Source organism: Musa acuminata, chromosome BXJ2-1, assembly GCF_036884655.1.
Source record: "Musa acuminata AAA Group cultivar baxijiao chromosome BXJ2-1, Cavendish_Baxijiao_AAA, whole genome shotgun sequence".
Classification (NCBI taxonomy): Eukaryota; Viridiplantae; Streptophyta; class Magnoliopsida; order Zingiberales; family Musaceae; genus Musa; species Musa acuminata.
In genome coordinates, this window is record NC_088338.1 from 3,287,802 (window position 1) to 3,305,078 (window position 17,277).

Below are 17,277 nucleotides of genomic sequence, written 5' to 3' on the forward strand. Positions count from 1 at the left end.
GTAGAGGAAGGACTCGAGGCGGTTCTAGGGGCGTTGAAGGCTGGTGCCATGGAGGAAGCCAAGTGCAAACTGGGCATGCAGGAGGCCAGTGGAGGTCGCAGCCTTGATCCTGACCAACAGCACTTTCCACAGGAGTAGGGAGTCTCGCCTCTCGAGTTGCATGTCCAGGTGCCATGTGGTTCAAAGACGGAGAAGTCGACGAAAGAGAGAGGAGAGGAGAGGAGAGGAGGCAGACTTGATGATGGGAAGCCATGAGTCGTGGGGCCACTAGGGGACCCACGTCAGGCGATGGTTCTATTGTGGGACAACCGGGGAACCTATGTTGAGCGATGGGTCTGTCGTCAATTCTCCCTCAGTCACGATGATTTCACCATGCTCGATAGGGTGTCATCTTCTTTGCCCTATCTGAAACGGGAATGCTCGAGTCCCTCGTTGGGCAATGTGTCGGTCACCGATCTAGCATGCTATCGATCTGTAGCGGGGATCCTATGAGGCCCCCATTGGGCGATAGGTCGATCATCGATCTAGCCATTGTCGATCTACAATGGGGATGCTACGAGGCCCTCTTCGTCGCCCAATCTGCCTTAGACACGCCGAGATGCCATATCGGACAGTGAAAACTTGCCGTCGTTTGCCTTGGACATGCCAAGATGCCAACGTCGGGAAAGAATTTAATCCACTCGTATCAGACATTGGTAGTCATCTATGCCCGACCCGTTGTAGTGGGGCCGAGGGACCCACATTAAGCTATATAAACTTATCTCGAGTCATGGGACCCATTATTGGGCGATGAGATCCCATCTCGTCCGAGTTGCCACTGTATCTCCTGATCTGCCCATATTGGGTGGATTACTTTGCTGGATTGTTCGGCCACAAAAACTCGTGATCTGCTCACATTGGACAGATCTGTTGGATCGATCAATCACAAAACTCCTGATCTGCTCACATCGAGTGAATTGGTTTGTTGGACCGATTTGCCCACATTGGGTAACTAATGGCTATGGGTTAGCCATTTTGCCCACATCAGGCAGCCTATTGTGGGTCGACTAATCTACTGACCTTATGTAGAATCTTATCTGAATGTTGACCTACCTACAACAAGCAAGTTGACTTCATGTTAGAGACGCTTGTGTCCGCAAAGGATGTCTCGATCATTGAGATGCATTTAGTTTGTGGAGGAGGACACATCGAATGCTCTCACCCACAAAGGATACATTGCGTATTAAAGATACGTATGTCCGTGAAAAATATTGTATTATCGGGATGCTTTTGTCTATAGAAGACACATCAAATGTTTCTTATACTTTCATTATGAAAGATGCATCAAGAATTAAAGACACTTGTCCATGAAGGACATGTTGACCTTCGGGAAACTTTTTATCTGTGGAGGATACATCACACGTCGAAGACACTTATCTCCGATACGTTGAACATTGGGATGCTTTAAGCCATTTTGGTTGTGTTATTATCAAAGGGAGCATCTCGGGCCATTTCAATTGTATTATCATTGAAAGGAGTGCTTCAAGCTGTATCGATCATGCTCTCATTATAGAGAACGCTTTAAGCTGTGTCAATCGCACTATCATCGTAGAGAGCGTTCTAGGCCATGTTAGGCATGCTATCATCATAGTGAGCACCTCGAGTTGTCTTGGTTACACTATTATCATGGAAAGTGCTTCAAACCATGTCGATTGTGCTATTGCATGGAGAGTACCTCGAGTTATGTTACCACGCTATTGTTATAGAGAGCACTTTCGGTCATGTTAATCATATCGATGTCATAGAGAGCACTTCGGGCTATGCCAGCCATGCTGTCGTTGTAGAGAGTGCTTTGAGTCATGTTGACGTTGTAGAGAACACCTTGGGCCATGTCAGTTATACTATTATCATAGAGAGCACTTCAGTCTGTGTTGACTATGTTGATGTTGTAGAGGGTACTTTGGGTTATGTTAGTCGTGTTGTCATCATATAGAGCATTATAAGTTATGTCGATCGTGTTGTCATCATAGAGAGCACTTTGGGTCATGTTGATCACATTATCATCGTAGAGAGTGCTTCGGGCCATGTCAGACACGTTGTCATCGTAGAGTGCATTTTAGATCGTGACGACCATATTGTCATCGTAGAGAGCATTTTAGGCCATGTTAGTAATAGTGTCATGGTAGAGAGCATTTAAGGCCACAGGTTGCACTGTTCTTATAAAGAATGTTTTGAGCCATGTCAATCACATTATCACGAGTAGAGTCGAGAGACCCACATTAGGCGATGGGATCCCGTCTGATCCAAGTTGCCATTGTATCTCTCGATTTGCCCAACCAACCAACTACTAGATCTCCTAATAGGCCCACATCAGGTAGGTAATCTACCCACATCGAGTGGATTACTTTGATAGATTGATCAGTCATAAATAATCATGATCTACCCACATCAGATAGATTTGCTAGATGGATTAGTCACGAAACTCCTGATCTACCTATATTCAGTGAATTAGTTTGTTGGGTCAATCTACCCATTTCGAGTAGCCTAGCTCTGGATTGGTCAATTTGCTCACATCAGGCAGCCTACTATGGGTTGACTGATCTACCCACCTCGGGCAAAATCTTATCCGAATGTTGTCCTACCTATATCGGGCAAGTTGGCTCATGTTAGAGATGCTTGTCTTTGTAAAGGATGTGTCGATCGTTGGTATGCTTTTAGTTTGTAGAGGACGCATTGGATACTCTCACCCACAGAGGACACATCATATATTAAAGATGCCTATGTCCTGAAAGATGCATTACCAATGGGATGTCTTTTGTCTATGGAGGACATATCAGACATTTCATATGCTTTCATTCGCAAAGGATGCATCGAGCATTAAAGACATATGTCAACGAAAAACACATCGATCGTCAGGATGCTTTTTATCTATGGAGGATACATCGCATGTCAAAGACATTTATATCCACGAATAATGCATCGAACGTTGGGATGCTTTGGGTCACTTTACCTGTGTTATCGTTGAAGGGAGCACCTCAGGCCATTTCAACCACATTATCATTAAAAGGAGTGTTTTGGGTCGTATTGATCGTGATGTTGTCATAGCTTTGAGTCATGTTGGTTGTACTATCATCGTGGAGAGTGCTTTTGGGTCATGTCAGTCATGCTATCATCATAATGAGCACCTCGGGTCATAGTGATCATGCTATTATCATGGAAAGCACTTTAAACTATGTTAGTCATGCTATTACATGGAGAGCACTTTGGGCTATGTTGTCGTGCTGCCACTATAGAGAGTGCTTTGAGTCATGGTTATCATGTTGACATCGTAGACCGTCTTGGGTCATGTCGGTTGTATTGTTATTATAAAGAGCACTTCAAGCTATGTTAATTGTATTGATGTCATGGATAGTACTTCAGGTCATGTCAATCATATTGTCATCATAGAGAACATCACGGGTCATGTCGATCGTGTTGTCATCGTGGAGAGAACTTTGAGTCGTGTCGGCCATGTTATCATCGTAGAGAGCGTTTTGGGTCATGTCGACTGCACTATTCTCATGGGGAGCACTTCGAGCCATGTCAATCATACTATCATTGTAGAGAACACTTTGGGTCATTTCAATTGTGCGATTTTATAGAGTGCATCAGGTCGTGTCGACCATGCTATGAGTCAAGGGCAATGATATTCTTACAACATGGGCCCTCCCAAAATGATAATGTGAATATCAATGATGCTTGGATCAGGCTCACTCGATTCGAACTCGAGTGCACAAAAAGTTCGATATGACCAAGGGAAAGGCTTAGATGCTTACTCAGGGGCTGATATGAACTTAGACGCACATTCTGCGATCGACATGCACGAAGATCAAGGTCGAGTATAATCCTCGACATGATCTCTTCGACACTCAGGTCATTAACCGAAAAAGGTAAAATAATTTTAGTAAACAATAACTCATCTTGATTTCTATGATCTGATAAATTTTTATTGTTAATTTAACGTAGAATATTTACTTAACAATTATCCTATTATCCTCATAATGATTGGGCTGCCATGTGTCGGGCTCTGAATATTTTTCCAATCAGGTAAATAACGATTAAAAAAAAAAACCACATCATCACCCGGTTTTCAATGAAAAAGGCCGGCCTTCTTCCATCCTCCACATGCGAACAGTCTAGAAATGAAAGAGGAAAAGAAGGTCAAGAAAGCAATCAAGAGAGCGATGCATCGGATCCGACTCTTCTGCGAAAAGCAAACGAGCCATGGACGCACGCTGAAGCAGTGAATCGAGTCCATAAACAAAAGCAAGGAATGGTGGACATGTCGCACGCACCATCTCGTGATCTTTCCGGTCCACATTTGCATTTACGGTGATCATGTGGTGCTTCGATAGCAGCAGCAGCCCGCCCTTCGCACCATTATGGTGATCGTGTGTGTGGTGGTGCTTCGATAGCAACATCAAGCCTTTGCGCTCATGGTGGAAGGCTTCAGCCTATTCCGTGCTGCTGCTGTTGTGAGCATTTCGAAGTCTGCCTCCCATCATGTAACATGTTGGATTCTCATCCTCTTCCCAATCGGTAGTTTGACTCTACCTGTAATTTGAAAGATCATGTTACAAGATGGTGGAAAACAAGTGATAATATCAAATTTTAACATCAATTTGATTCAAACTCATTGCATTTTTCTTGAGTCATCAGCAAGAGAGGGATCATTTACGAAGACGAAAAATATCTGCAGCTCATGTCCCACTGTCCCTTTTCTAGCTTTGGTTTGTTTGAGCACAAAAGATGTTCATATCTCGATAAAACCTTCCCATATCAAGCTAATATATATCCATAGACATTTAAAACTCTAAATGTTTGTTTAGTAAGTTATGAATAGAAACATACCTAAAATGACCATTTTATATAACATAATTTTTATACAATGTTTGATGAAAAAATATTCTCTTTAAATAATCTACCGATGCCCAATAAGCATTGAACAAAACATGTCTCACAAACTTTTTTGTCATTTCCGAAGTTGACATAACATGCCCAATAAGCGTTAAACGAATTTTGTATATCAAGTACCGATTGATAAAAAATGATAACCGTATCAACAAGAAAGAAAGCTCGATCCCAGTTTTTTATATGTTGTTGGTGGATTGAATAAGCCAAGAAACCAATTAACACCAAGGCCAAGACACGATCTACATGTTGGAAAGAGATCGCTAAAGCAAAGGCACAGTTGGAAAATCATAAGAGACAATCTCACATAACAGAAGAAGAATTCATCGACCAATGCCTATGTTAACAAGGTGATCAGTGTCAAGGATGATAAGCATGTCATACGACAAAGCCTGATGAGATGAGATTCTAATACTTCCGCTTACGTATCTTAAAGATCGCTGACCTGATAACATCATCATCCGTCTTGAGCCTCGACTCGAGAAGAGCCATGGATTCAGGTTTGGTGAAATAGGTCAAGAGAAGGTATATGCCATCCAAGTATGTGTTGCTCTCCCCTGCCTTGTTCTTTTTCTTTATGCTGTATGCAAGTGGGATCACTCCTCGGTTAAACACTTCCACATACAACCCACCACCTGCGACGAGCAACTGCAGCATGTACCATGATAGAAATTAGCTTAATAACAAAGATCACGTGATGCTAATAGAAAAATCACATGGTTTCGTCATGTTATCATAACTTAGGCAAGCATGCAATGAAGATGACAATCATTTAATAAAAAAAATCCAATTTCAACAGAGACAACCTGAACTTCTCTTAAAACAGGGTTTTATTGAACTCCTCCCTCGAACGTATTTGCAGTTATGTCTAACCAAATAGTCACAGATCAACACATACCAAGACCAGCAATACAAAACAAGTGAGATGGGCGACATGAGTGCAGAATCAACCACAAAATGTTTTCTTGAATAATAAAGGACTGATAAGATACGTGCAGATGACGCAGAGTGGTTGAGACTCCTGGTTTGTTCTTGTTATAAATAGGACCAAGTAGCAAGAAGATGAAATGATGATAATTAGAACCAAGTAACATTAGAAAAGCTTTATACCTCCGGTCAGCACATAAAAGAAATAAAATCAGTTATAAATATGATCAGCTGGTAGGATTAGTGATCTTGTTTACAGTCAAGGATGAAAAATAGGCAGCAGGTGTACCCATAGGCGAAGCAATTGATCTTGTTTAGCATGTCAACCATAACAAAATTCTGAATTGGAAGGATTCCATTATATTGTTTCACTGTTTTGGACTGTTCCAGAAAACTATTATTTTACCATGGAACACTTTCGAAAACAAGAAACTCACTTTTATACATGAGCTTAAATGTGAGAAAAAACAGTGTGTGGTGAAATGTAGTCTGTGTAGCTTCCACCACCTTCCAGAAAGGCTTTGTAATGCTGGCAAATGAATAATAATATTTTCATTTCGTAGGTCTTTTCTCAAGGTTTATTTATACAAGCAAAACAATGTGTATCTGAGGAATATATACGGAAAGTTATCTTGAAAAGAAAAGGACAAAGCAGGTCCTACAGTGAAAGGAAAAACACCTTTTTGGAAACTAAATCTATTGTCTGTTGCTTCTCCTTCCCGAAATATTTTACTGAACAAACAAGTAATTAGGATCCATAACATAAAGACATGACAGAGACGAAATATACCAGAGAAATGTGCCTTTCTATTACTTGAGCTTAAAAAGAACAAGAAAAACCCCAAAGAATAGTTAAGCATGCTTTTTTGTCTATCTTAGCATAAACACCATGTTCACACCTAGGCAAATTTTTTGTAACAATGAACTCGAGGATTCTCAATGTGCTCCAAATGTAGATTTCAAAGGATGGCAGCTAAAATGACAATTTACATGAAAGGGAATGCATTTTATTCAACAACTTATTTTCTCTGATTCTGCAATTGGATATTGGGAGGATCTTTAAAAATGAGTATGCCAAGATGATTAGTTCCTGTGTTTTACCTTATTAAGATCATAGATCGATTTCACACTAAAGTGAAATGTGATGGTCTAGCAAAGGGCACTTTCCTAGAGACACTTATGGCTAAAATGATTATCCTTAATATGTGACAGCACAACCTTTTGTTATAGGACAATAACATGAAGAGTTAAAAGTGATAATGTTTTCTTGATTCCTTAGAACTATCAATGGTTATGAAGGCCAAGAAGAAGGATCTGGAAAAGTATAATCATACGGGTAGTGAAGTTACCAACATGTTGGATATGTTTTACATAAGACCACACACTGGATTGTGAACTGATGTGCACCAAGAAAGCCTATGCTTCCAACAGTCAAATCCACCTTTCATGTGCATGATATCGTATTATATAGCATTTATACATAACACCATCCAGAGCTAACCTATCTGCTCAGTGCAAAATAGATCGACAGGATCTTTCCACGTGCTCACTTTAGCTTTCATGTGATCAGTTATGCACACAATTATTTAATTTTCTAAAGGTAGATAAGAAGACAGATGCTTTAGCAGGGCTCAGCTGAGCTTAATTCTCAAGGGATGTCAACATTTTGTATCTTGTTTAACATATAGCACAAAGCATTTGATAAGTGGTCATTCTCTATTACAACTACAAGGGTTTTTAATACCATTCCGTACCGCCCGATACGCCAGTTGATCGGCACACGGACCGCCCGCTACCGGGCAGTATCAGCCTGGCTGCGGTGAGGCGAGACGAGGAAGAAGAGGGCGTTCGAAGAAGAGGGAGAAGTGTTGAGAAAGAGTATCGCGAAGTCACCGATGCATCGTCATCAGCGTCTCGATGAACCTGAGCCTGTCGAACCTCGACGCGAACTCGTCTTCCACGCCCTTTCTCGATCCCGATCTAACGTCGAGGAAGCGGGAGAGCTAAAGTTGGACAACGGGGCCGATGTCCCTAAACAAGTCTCTGATCTACTGCTCAGTGACTGAGTAGGGCATCCAGCTCACCACCACCTTGTTGGGATCATACAACTCGCCGCCGCCCGGCACCACCTCCTCGTCCACCTGTTCTTCGGCATCTCGCTACAATGGGTTTTCTTCTCGTCCTTGTTCAGTGTCCTCCACGGGCGCGACCACTAGCTGCCCCCACTTATCCTTCTTCTTCTTCTTCTTCTTCTTGTGTCTTCGCTTCTTCGCTGCAGCGCCCACTGCCATCGTTCCCTCGACACCGCAGCTCTTCGCTCCCTCTTCTACAACTATTGATAGGGTTTGGCCCAATATATAAAGGCTAGCGCAAAGCACACAAATGTGGCCTTAATGGAAATTTTATATTGCTGCAGTTTTTATATTTAATATAGCTTGGTACTAAAATTAATTTTTATAATTTTTTTAAGCGTACCGCTCTGACACGGACTTAGCTGGTTTTGCCTAAGTCGTGCGGCACCCTTGCGTGTCCGTCCGCAAAGATCAACCTCCCCGAAGACTCTCATTGTCCCTTAGGACTAACAAAAGAGAGAACGGGCAAGAGAGAACGCCTCAATCGGGATCCACAAGCAAACATCTCCGAAAAACACTTCATAGACAATGCAAATTACAAACAGACTTTACAAGCTCTGAACAGTGGCACAACAAAGGGTAAAATGGTCCATTACAGACCGAAAAGCTCTCTCACGTGTCCACATGACACAACCTTTATTTACAAGCCTAAAGAGGCCATCAACCCAACTAAAATGGGACTTATAAGCCTTCGGCTGCCCCTCTACACGCTGTACAAGGCATGAACATGCCAACAGACACAGACAGATATAAGCATTACATCAAACATCCTGTTTCAAAGTTTGTCCGTGACATTCTCCCCCACTTATCCCTTCGACGTCCTCGTCGAAGCCTTTGTGAACACTGCAACTCTTCGCCTTTGCTGAGTCTTCAATCTTCCGCTCCAGCTGCAATGCGCCTCCTGGCTCCCAGCTGCTCTCCGCTGCTGTTTTTGAGTAGTCGAACCTTTGATCCGCCATGCTGCTTCAACTCGCCAATGACTCTGACTCTGGTGTGGGGTTGGCTGAGTTGTGTTGATCCACGTTGATTCCTGCGGATCCACCAAATGAAGGAAAAGACCATCCTTACTGCGCCAGTTTCTCAAAATTTCCACATGCTGCTTGAACTGGGTGGATGCTTGTTGGAGCTTTAACGAGCATCGCCTCGCAAACTTCTGAAGTTTTGGGTCCTTCCTCCACAAAATCTGCTCATTGACTCTTCTTTCAGTTAGTTGTCGCATCCAAGTAGGTTCGCATCACTTCCGCTTTCGATTGGCATTTCGTTGGGAAATGACGCGGACAATCTACTCTCAGTAGCACTGATCACCGTTGGTGAGGATTTGACAACTATCGTCTTCCATTATCTTCAAAGGGTCTTTGAACTTGTGCAGAGCTCCTCTGCTGGATAGATAAGAGAACTGGGGTACTCGGTTTCGCCCATTCTCTTAAGAGTTGAGAAGACAAAGGTTACTTGACTTCGCCCGCCTCCTCGAGGTTGTACTTCATGCATCGAGCTGGTTACTGGCCTTCGCCTGCTCTTTGCTCACACTTCTGAAGCACTTGAAGTGTTTGCACTCCTTGCATTGAGTTAGTTACTGTGATTCACCTTCTCAAAGCCATTGAACTTCTGGAATGCAGGAAGTTTCCATCCCAACTTAGAGTAATTCTCTGATAGATGAGGTCGCCTCTGGGATTGTACCGTCTTCTCCATCAACCCTGCCGCCTACTCCACTGAGTAGCGAAGGTACAGCACCGCGTACTGCCTGCTTCGTTCCTTGGTCGTGCACTCTTGCATGACCCGAAGTCCTTCACTTATGGCTATCTTGATGAGAAACTTGTTGACACCGGTCTTACGAAGTTTCTTGGCCTCTGCCCTTCAGCCTTGTCTCGGTACTTGGAGATTGCCTCTGCATGCTCCACCTCCTCGGCCCCTTTCACGACCAAACGCTCTCCCTCGTGAGAGCAAGGGATCAATGACTTTCACGGAAGTCCCGCCTCTGCGGTACCATGGCGCTGCCATGCCCATGGCCCTACTATCCGTCTCTTCGCATCTGCATCCCTTTTCTTCACGATCAGTAGATATGTTTCCGCGGCACTCCTCTGAGTCCACCTCCATTCTAACTGATGCTTGATTTTGGGTAGCTAAGTCCCTCTGGACTCGTCGTCGCTTCCTCGCCCCTTTCGACCCCCTGCTTCAACACCTCTGTGTTCTCCAAGCAGTCTGTTTGGTCGATGGAAAGACAGACTGCAACTCCCATGCATGGCCTCTGCCATCGCGTTGTAGGGTTTGCACCAATTCTGTTCTCCTTAGCTTCCTTGGTAGCAACGTTCGCTTACTCGACCTTGTCCTCTGACTTGTCGGGCTCCCTTAAGCGAATATGAGCTCTAGAGCAGTCCAACTCTCCAGCTGCTTCGATCATACCTCTGCATGATCAAGTCCCTCCCATGGAACTCACTGGTACTTGCATTCGAACTTTTCCCTTGGTGGAACCCAGCCCCCATATGCTGATGACCAAGGTTATCATCCGATGCAAAATTCGGTGCACGCCCGGAAGACCCGCCTCCGCGGTACCATGGCCTTCACTCCTTGAATCCATAGCCCTTCTTGCCGTCGTGTTGTTCACCAAAGCGGAGCTCCCAATAGCTCCCGATCATACCTCCATATGATCTCATCCCTCACGGGACTGTCGTGTGTATTGCATTGCCACGAACTGTTCCACCACGATCCGCTGCACCATGTCGCCTCCTGGTGACATCTCCATTGCATTCTGATCCTTGTGGAATAAACTCGAATTGTGAACCCTCCATGTGTGTGGCCTCTGCCAATACATCGCAGGGACTCCTCCACCTTTGATTTTGTTCGCTCCTTTGGCAATCGACCTTCATCCACCCACTCTTGGGTCACACCTAGATGAAGCACCGCTCTAGGACAGTCCGTCGCCTAGTAGCTCTCGAAGTCCACCGACTTCACTGTAATTTGTGCACCATTGTCTGGATCCTGGGCCTCTGCCCCTACCAGCACAATCTCCGCTGCGCACCGCTTCCTTCATAGCAACTCGAATAGCAACACTGTGGCATATTCTTCAAGAGTGCCCGCCTCTGCGTCCTCTTGCCCCGTGCTAAGGCCTTCTGTACCCAACTTAGCCTCCGCAAATTGAGTCGCCTTAGTTCCTCCTTCAAATGCTTCTCCGAGATAACGTGCATGTGCCCCGAAGCTCCCTTCGTCTTTGGCACCATGCATGATGAGTCCGCTCCGTCAGAATGAAGGACCCATGGAACAACATGATCCTACTATTGCCTCTGCAAGAGTTCATGTCCTTGACCTCTGTCTAAGATAAGCACTGTGCCTCTGCTCCACGTTCCAACTTCTATGCTGGCTCCCTTCATGCGGCTTGGGAACTTCGCCAAGTTACACTCAAGTTGCTCCGCTCCTCGCTTCTGCATTGAGCTGATGGTGGCCCTCGTGCCCACCATTCCACGGGTCAGCCCTCCCTTGAGTCCGATCTCCACATCAACTCCAAGTGCGCCTTCATTTGTGTTGCTCCCCCACTTGATCTCGCAATGCATCCACCAATGCATTCTCTCAAGCGAGATCATGCGACGACTCCTCGCCGCTTGCTCAGTCCATCGAGCTTCGTGGAGTTGTTGTTTATTGAGGTACTCCTCCTCAACATGTGAAGTCCGTCTCACATGATTCTCCCTCTGGAGAGCTGAGACTTATCCCTCCTGGATAACTGTCCCATTGGAGCAACATCCCCTTGGACTACTCCGATCTGCTGAGCAAACTGTGCATTGTTCTGCCTCTTGCAAACGCACTTGCTAGATTGCGACTCCCCGTCAATACAGCCCCCGCTGCACCCCTCAAGGCCTAGCAACATGCTGAACTCATTGCGCACTTCAGCCTCCTACGGACGTATCCTTCACATGCCGAAGAGAAAGTTTCAATGCTCCATGGCGCCGAGTCTCGGTCGCCTTGGGATGGCCACGAACATTCCATCGTCCGCATACAAGCCCATGCATGAGTACCAAATTCTTCGAGTTAGCAATTCCCCTCACCTCTGTGAGCTTTGCATAACTCTTTTGGTCGTTGAGCAACTCATTCTACCTTGCATGGTCTCATTCTTGCCAAGCGTCTCGCTTGCCTAGAGCACCATCAAGTATAGTTGTCAACGTTGAGCCGTAGCTCAAACTCAGCCATCCCAACCTTTGTGTGCTCCAAATTCTTCCAAGCTTGTCTGTTCTCGTGGTGCCTCTTGCGCGAAGGGTTGGCCATTCCTCTGAATGCCAATCTCAGATGCCCGCTCCTATGAGCGACTCTTTTCCCTACATCTCCATGCCCGTTTTCCCTCAAACGGTCGCGCGTGTGCTGACTGCCCTCAACGCAGCCCCGCTAGGTCCCCCACGTTTGCATGTTAAGTGTTTCTATGAGTGCTTGTCCCGCTCTGATACCATATGACACGGACTTAGCTGGTTTTGCCTAAGTCGTGCGGCACCCTTGCGTGTCCGTCCGCAAAGATCAGCCTCCCCGAAGACTCCCATTGTCCCTTAGGACCAACAAAAGAGAGAACGGGCAAGAGAGAACGCCTCAATCGGGATCCACAAGCAAACATCTCCGAAAAACACTTCATAGACAATGCAAATTACAAACAGACTTTACAAGCTCTGAACAGTGGCACAACAAAGGGTAAAATGGTCCATTACAGATCGAAAAGCTCTCTCACGTGTCCACATGACACAACCTTTATTTACAAGCCTAAAGAGGCCATCAACCCAACTAAAATGGGACTTATAAGCCTTCGGCTGCCCCTCTACACGCTGTACAAGGCATGAACATGCCAACAGACACGGACAGATATAAGCATTACATCAAACATCCTGTTTCAAAGTTTGTCCGTGACAGCTCGGTATGCCGTATCATATCATACCGAGCAAAGCTTGGTACACTAGTACACCGGTGCTGTACCATACAGTATGGTACAGTATGGTACAACTACAATTTCCATCAAAAGCATATTCTCCTTATGCTTTCTGCATTTAGTCTCTGTTCATAACTTTAGTTGCCTCCCTGCAAATTCAATCCACTCTATGAACAATTAGAATCAACCAAAAATTATGGTTGAATAGTATTTGTTAAAGACCTCAAACCTTGGTCCTCTATCTAGCTTTTCAAAAATTGCCAACATAGCTATACTACCACACCAACAACTTTTTCCATGGAAACACTTTTTCCTCGTGCTTTATGCACTTATTCACTGTTCATTACTTTTTCATTAGTCTAATGTACTTCCTGCAAATGCAATCCATTATACGAACAATTAAAATCAACCAAAACTTACTGTTAAATGATATCTTCCTAAAAAGCAAAACTCAAATGTTGGCACATCTAGCGAGCTTGTCGAAGATTGTCAATCTAAAACATTGAAATTTCTTCGTTCGAGTTCTGGTGTTAACATAAATTAGCATTTTACTCTATTCCACTTTATCAACGGCAAATGATGACAGAATACAAATCAAAAGGAAATGGTATCAATTAATAAAGAATAATTAGCATTTCCACGAATTCGAGAACGAAAAGGAAAAAAAGGGAAGAAAAGAATGATCACCTCTTCGTATCGTTGAATAAGGGCAAGGCGTTCGTCCTCGGTCATGTCGGGGCGCAGCACGGCCATGGTCTCATACCGGCGAAGACCCGGAGGGCATTGCGGCTCCTCCTTGTCCCCAAGAGGAGCAGCGGCGGAGAACGCCGAGGGGCCACCACCCTCCTCATCCCCTCCTCCCTCGAAAAAAGAACCCAAGAAATCCAGCGTCAGCGCTCGAATCGAGAGCGTCCGCCGGGAGATCCGGGCCCTGGGAGATGGCTGGAAGGATCGGCATGCGGAGATCGCAAAGGAGGAGAGGAACCCTAGAGAAGGAAGAGGAAGACGGAGTTTAGCCGGCGATGGAGAGAGCGCGAGAGACGAGGCTAAAGAAGCCATGGGAGTGGAAGAAGCGGAGCGGACGAGAGAGAGGAGGGAGTCGCTTAACACCGAAGTCTTTGATGGGCCTAAACGTTCTCTAAAATGCTGATCCGGCCCAAATGTGGATTGGGTTTCACTCTCCTGAACCGGATTATGGATCCAAATTAGTGTTGGGTCATTAAGACTGGATTCAAGTGTTTAACGTTAGTGATTAAAGGACAAACTCTTTTTCTTTCTTTTTCTTCATTATCATACAACTAAATAGCATTTGATAAAGATGAGATAAGCTTCGAAGACTATAGAATTATGTCATGTTTTGAATAGGTTATATGACATTATTGCGATACTAAGATGATAAAGGAAATATTTATCTCAATCATGATCTAACACGTGGTGGCTCAATCACCATGAGAAAAGGGACAGTGATTAGTTATTGAGCCATGTAGACATCAATCCAACATAAAATATCTCGTATCATAGAATATTTTTTCGATTTAAATCCATTGGGTTAGTTAATGTTTATATGAAACCCTTACTTTTATATTATGATTTATATTTATACTCTATTAACATTATGATTTATATACCTAAAAAATTTATATTGAGATCCATATAGTTTTGAAAATAAAATAAATGATCTCATTTGTCCTAACATCATTAAATAAAAAATATAATATTTTTTTATCCATCACTTTCGTGTTGATTCTCACGTTGTGTTTTTCATCAATATAACAGATAATAGTAGAACAAATGAGATTATTTATTTCACTTTGAGAACTATACGAATCCTAATTTAATTTTCTTAAGTATAGAAATCACAACGATTTAAATATATAAAGTAATATATAATTAGTCCAAACTTTCTATTTTGAAACTAACTAAAGCGTCAAAAAGATTATATCGAAAACCTCACCTAACCTCGGTTTTCATGGATTGATCACCGAAGAGCATCCTAACGATCGAGCATTTGGGACTCTCTTTGACCCCATCAGATTATTTTACGTCCGTAAATATGAACTTAGAGGGACTGATCTTGTCGTGATTGACATCCACCATATCACCACAGCAGCAAAAGTCGACCACAGTGGCGGCGACTTGGACTTCCATGTCTGTCAACTTTTTCTTCCACCTCTTGTATTTTTGCCGAAGGATTGAATCTCGTTAACACAACGAAATAATTAGCTCGTCTCTCTGGAGATAGACAGCGGTGCATCTCCTTTTCTGATTCACGCTTTGTTCCCCGCAATGGAACAGCTTCGTGACTCATACAACTAAAGCCATCAAAGGCGAGGGAGGACTAATTCTACACTCACTCCATTTTTCGTGTGTGAATTGATCCACATCTGCAATCAATAATTTCACGTCACCTTCCTTCATTCTTCCAGCCTCGTGTCTTCTTTAACTTGCTTGCCATCTTCCATCCTTTTGTTTTATCTGAAGCATTCCGGATGACAAGGATGTTTCCTATGCTCTTCTTCCTTCTTCTTCTTCTTCTTCTCCTCCTCGTCACCCAGGAAGCAATCAACGCATAACATATAAGAAGAAACATGATCAGCTGGTTTCCACCATCACGACGTTGAACCTGAAAAGATCACGACCTCAAATGCTCTCTCGTGAATCACGTTTGTTCTTCCTTTTGAAACGTGTGTAACCTTGGGGAACTCTGCAAGCTTCATGGATGGTGTGTATCTTATCTCTCCTTTTATCTTGCAAGCTTTTGCCTTGGTTTGGATTCGGTTCATTCTGTCAGTAACAAGATAATGATCAACATACTACATACTAGAAGACCTTACTTAATAGCAGAAGCTGTGCTCGGTCTCTTACTCCTCTTGTTGACGCTTTCAACTTGTGTTAATCTTCTCAACAACGTTGCACACATGGCATGGCATGGCGCTCAAAGTCAATGCCAAGTCTAAAAAGTAAGAGATGCTAATATCCTGTGGTTGAAAAACTTGAAAGACATCTTCCAAGTGAATAATTATTTTCTGACTTGTCATTTTCCTTGAGATCTCTTAGATTGTGGTTTGACAAATGTTTCCTCTTACTTACTATATTCCATCATTTATCTGATTTTTTATGTTTTATTTTTTCATTATCTTTTCTCTAGCAAATCTTGCTAGATTTTCTTTCATTAATAATCTTTATTTGCCATATTTTCAAAACCCTCAATCTATATATGTCAACTAGTTTGATAAAGATTTAATTAAATCTCATCTTTATTAGACCAGCTCATGAGGTAGGAAGCTTTTTTCTTTGAATTATAGAAGATAGGTTAATTGAAAGGAGTTGCTTCATAAAACCCTATTTCAACTCCTGATTTGTTTTCGATCGATTACGACCATTCTGCAGTATTGCATGTTGCATTTGACTTGCACCTAAAATATTCTGACAACAATTTAAGTCTTAAATGACTGCTTACCAATCTGAATGCATCTAAAACGTCTCTGATTCTTTTTCTGTCCAATAAAAACACAATATATAGAATAGGTCAACTCAAGAATCTTTTAAGGTATTGACTCCTGATGGAAAGAAACATTATGTGGTTTCCTACGTGCCACCATGCGACACACCACATATGTCGCGTTAAACTCATGTTTCCGGTCAACTCAGCGTTGCATTGACATTGAAGCATTCCAAACATCAAGCGACGGCACGGATCACGATGCAAATCTCCGCCTTGATTGATTTCACTCTTTCTGCCAAGAAATTTAATATTGGAGCACGAAAATTATTTATAGGATTGATTAAGAATATATTTATATATATATATATCCCCCGATCCTATTTGGATGCTGGTACCCATGTTCATAATCACAAAATAATTAGATCATGGAATGCATCGATTGAAATAGAATAGATTCCAGTATCCTTCCATCAACATTACTCTGCCTAACTGGTAAGTATAACGTGAAGAATTAATGCCTGTTTTGAAACTTGCCGATGATTCATTGTTGCCTAACTGATATATATATATATATATATATATATATATATATATATATATATATATATATATATATATATATATATATATATATATATATATATATATATATATATCAATGCCGACGGAACGGAGACGGAGAGGTGATGAGTACGTGACTTGCCATCCACTCCAACGCCGCCTACGGTCAACCGGGATGACGCTTGCGTTACGCCTGTCGTCACGTGGCCCCCTAACCCTCTCACGTGTCTCTGATGACTGCGATAGATTGGACGGTCCAGATACAGCCTCGCCTCGGCGGGCTGTGGCTCTACGAGGTGGGAGCACGGATTTCACGTGAAAGAAGGCAAAGCATCTCGTGATTCGTGCCGCCGATGATTCCGCCGTCCGATCTCTAGTACAAAAAAACA

General features: G+C 43.3%; 1 protein-coding gene across 2 annotated transcripts; it reads right to left on the minus strand.

Moving 5' to 3' along the window:
• Nucleotides 1-4,169: 4,169 nt before the first annotated feature.
• On the minus strand, nt 4,170-13,967 carry LOC103985866 (small ribosomal subunit protein bS6c). 2 transcript variants are annotated; one of them, XM_009403736.3, is made up of 3 exons: nt 13,570-13,967; nt 5,375-5,577; nt 4,170-4,572 (listed from the first exon to the last, which is right to left on the minus strand). In XM_009403736.3, the coding sequence occupies exons 1-3, from the start codon at nt 13,939-13,941 to the stop codon at nt 4,569-4,571; spliced, it is 579 nt and encodes a 192-aa protein (XP_009402011.2). In that variant the 5' UTR covers nt 13,942-13,967; the 3' UTR covers nt 4,170-4,568. The 2 variants fall into 2 exon arrangements, with proteins under 2 accessions (XP_009402011.2, XP_009402005.2); XM_009403730.3 differs by lacking the exon at nt 4,170-4,572 and having other exon boundaries at nt 5,194-5,577.
• Nucleotides 13,968-17,277: the final 3,310 nt, after the last annotated feature.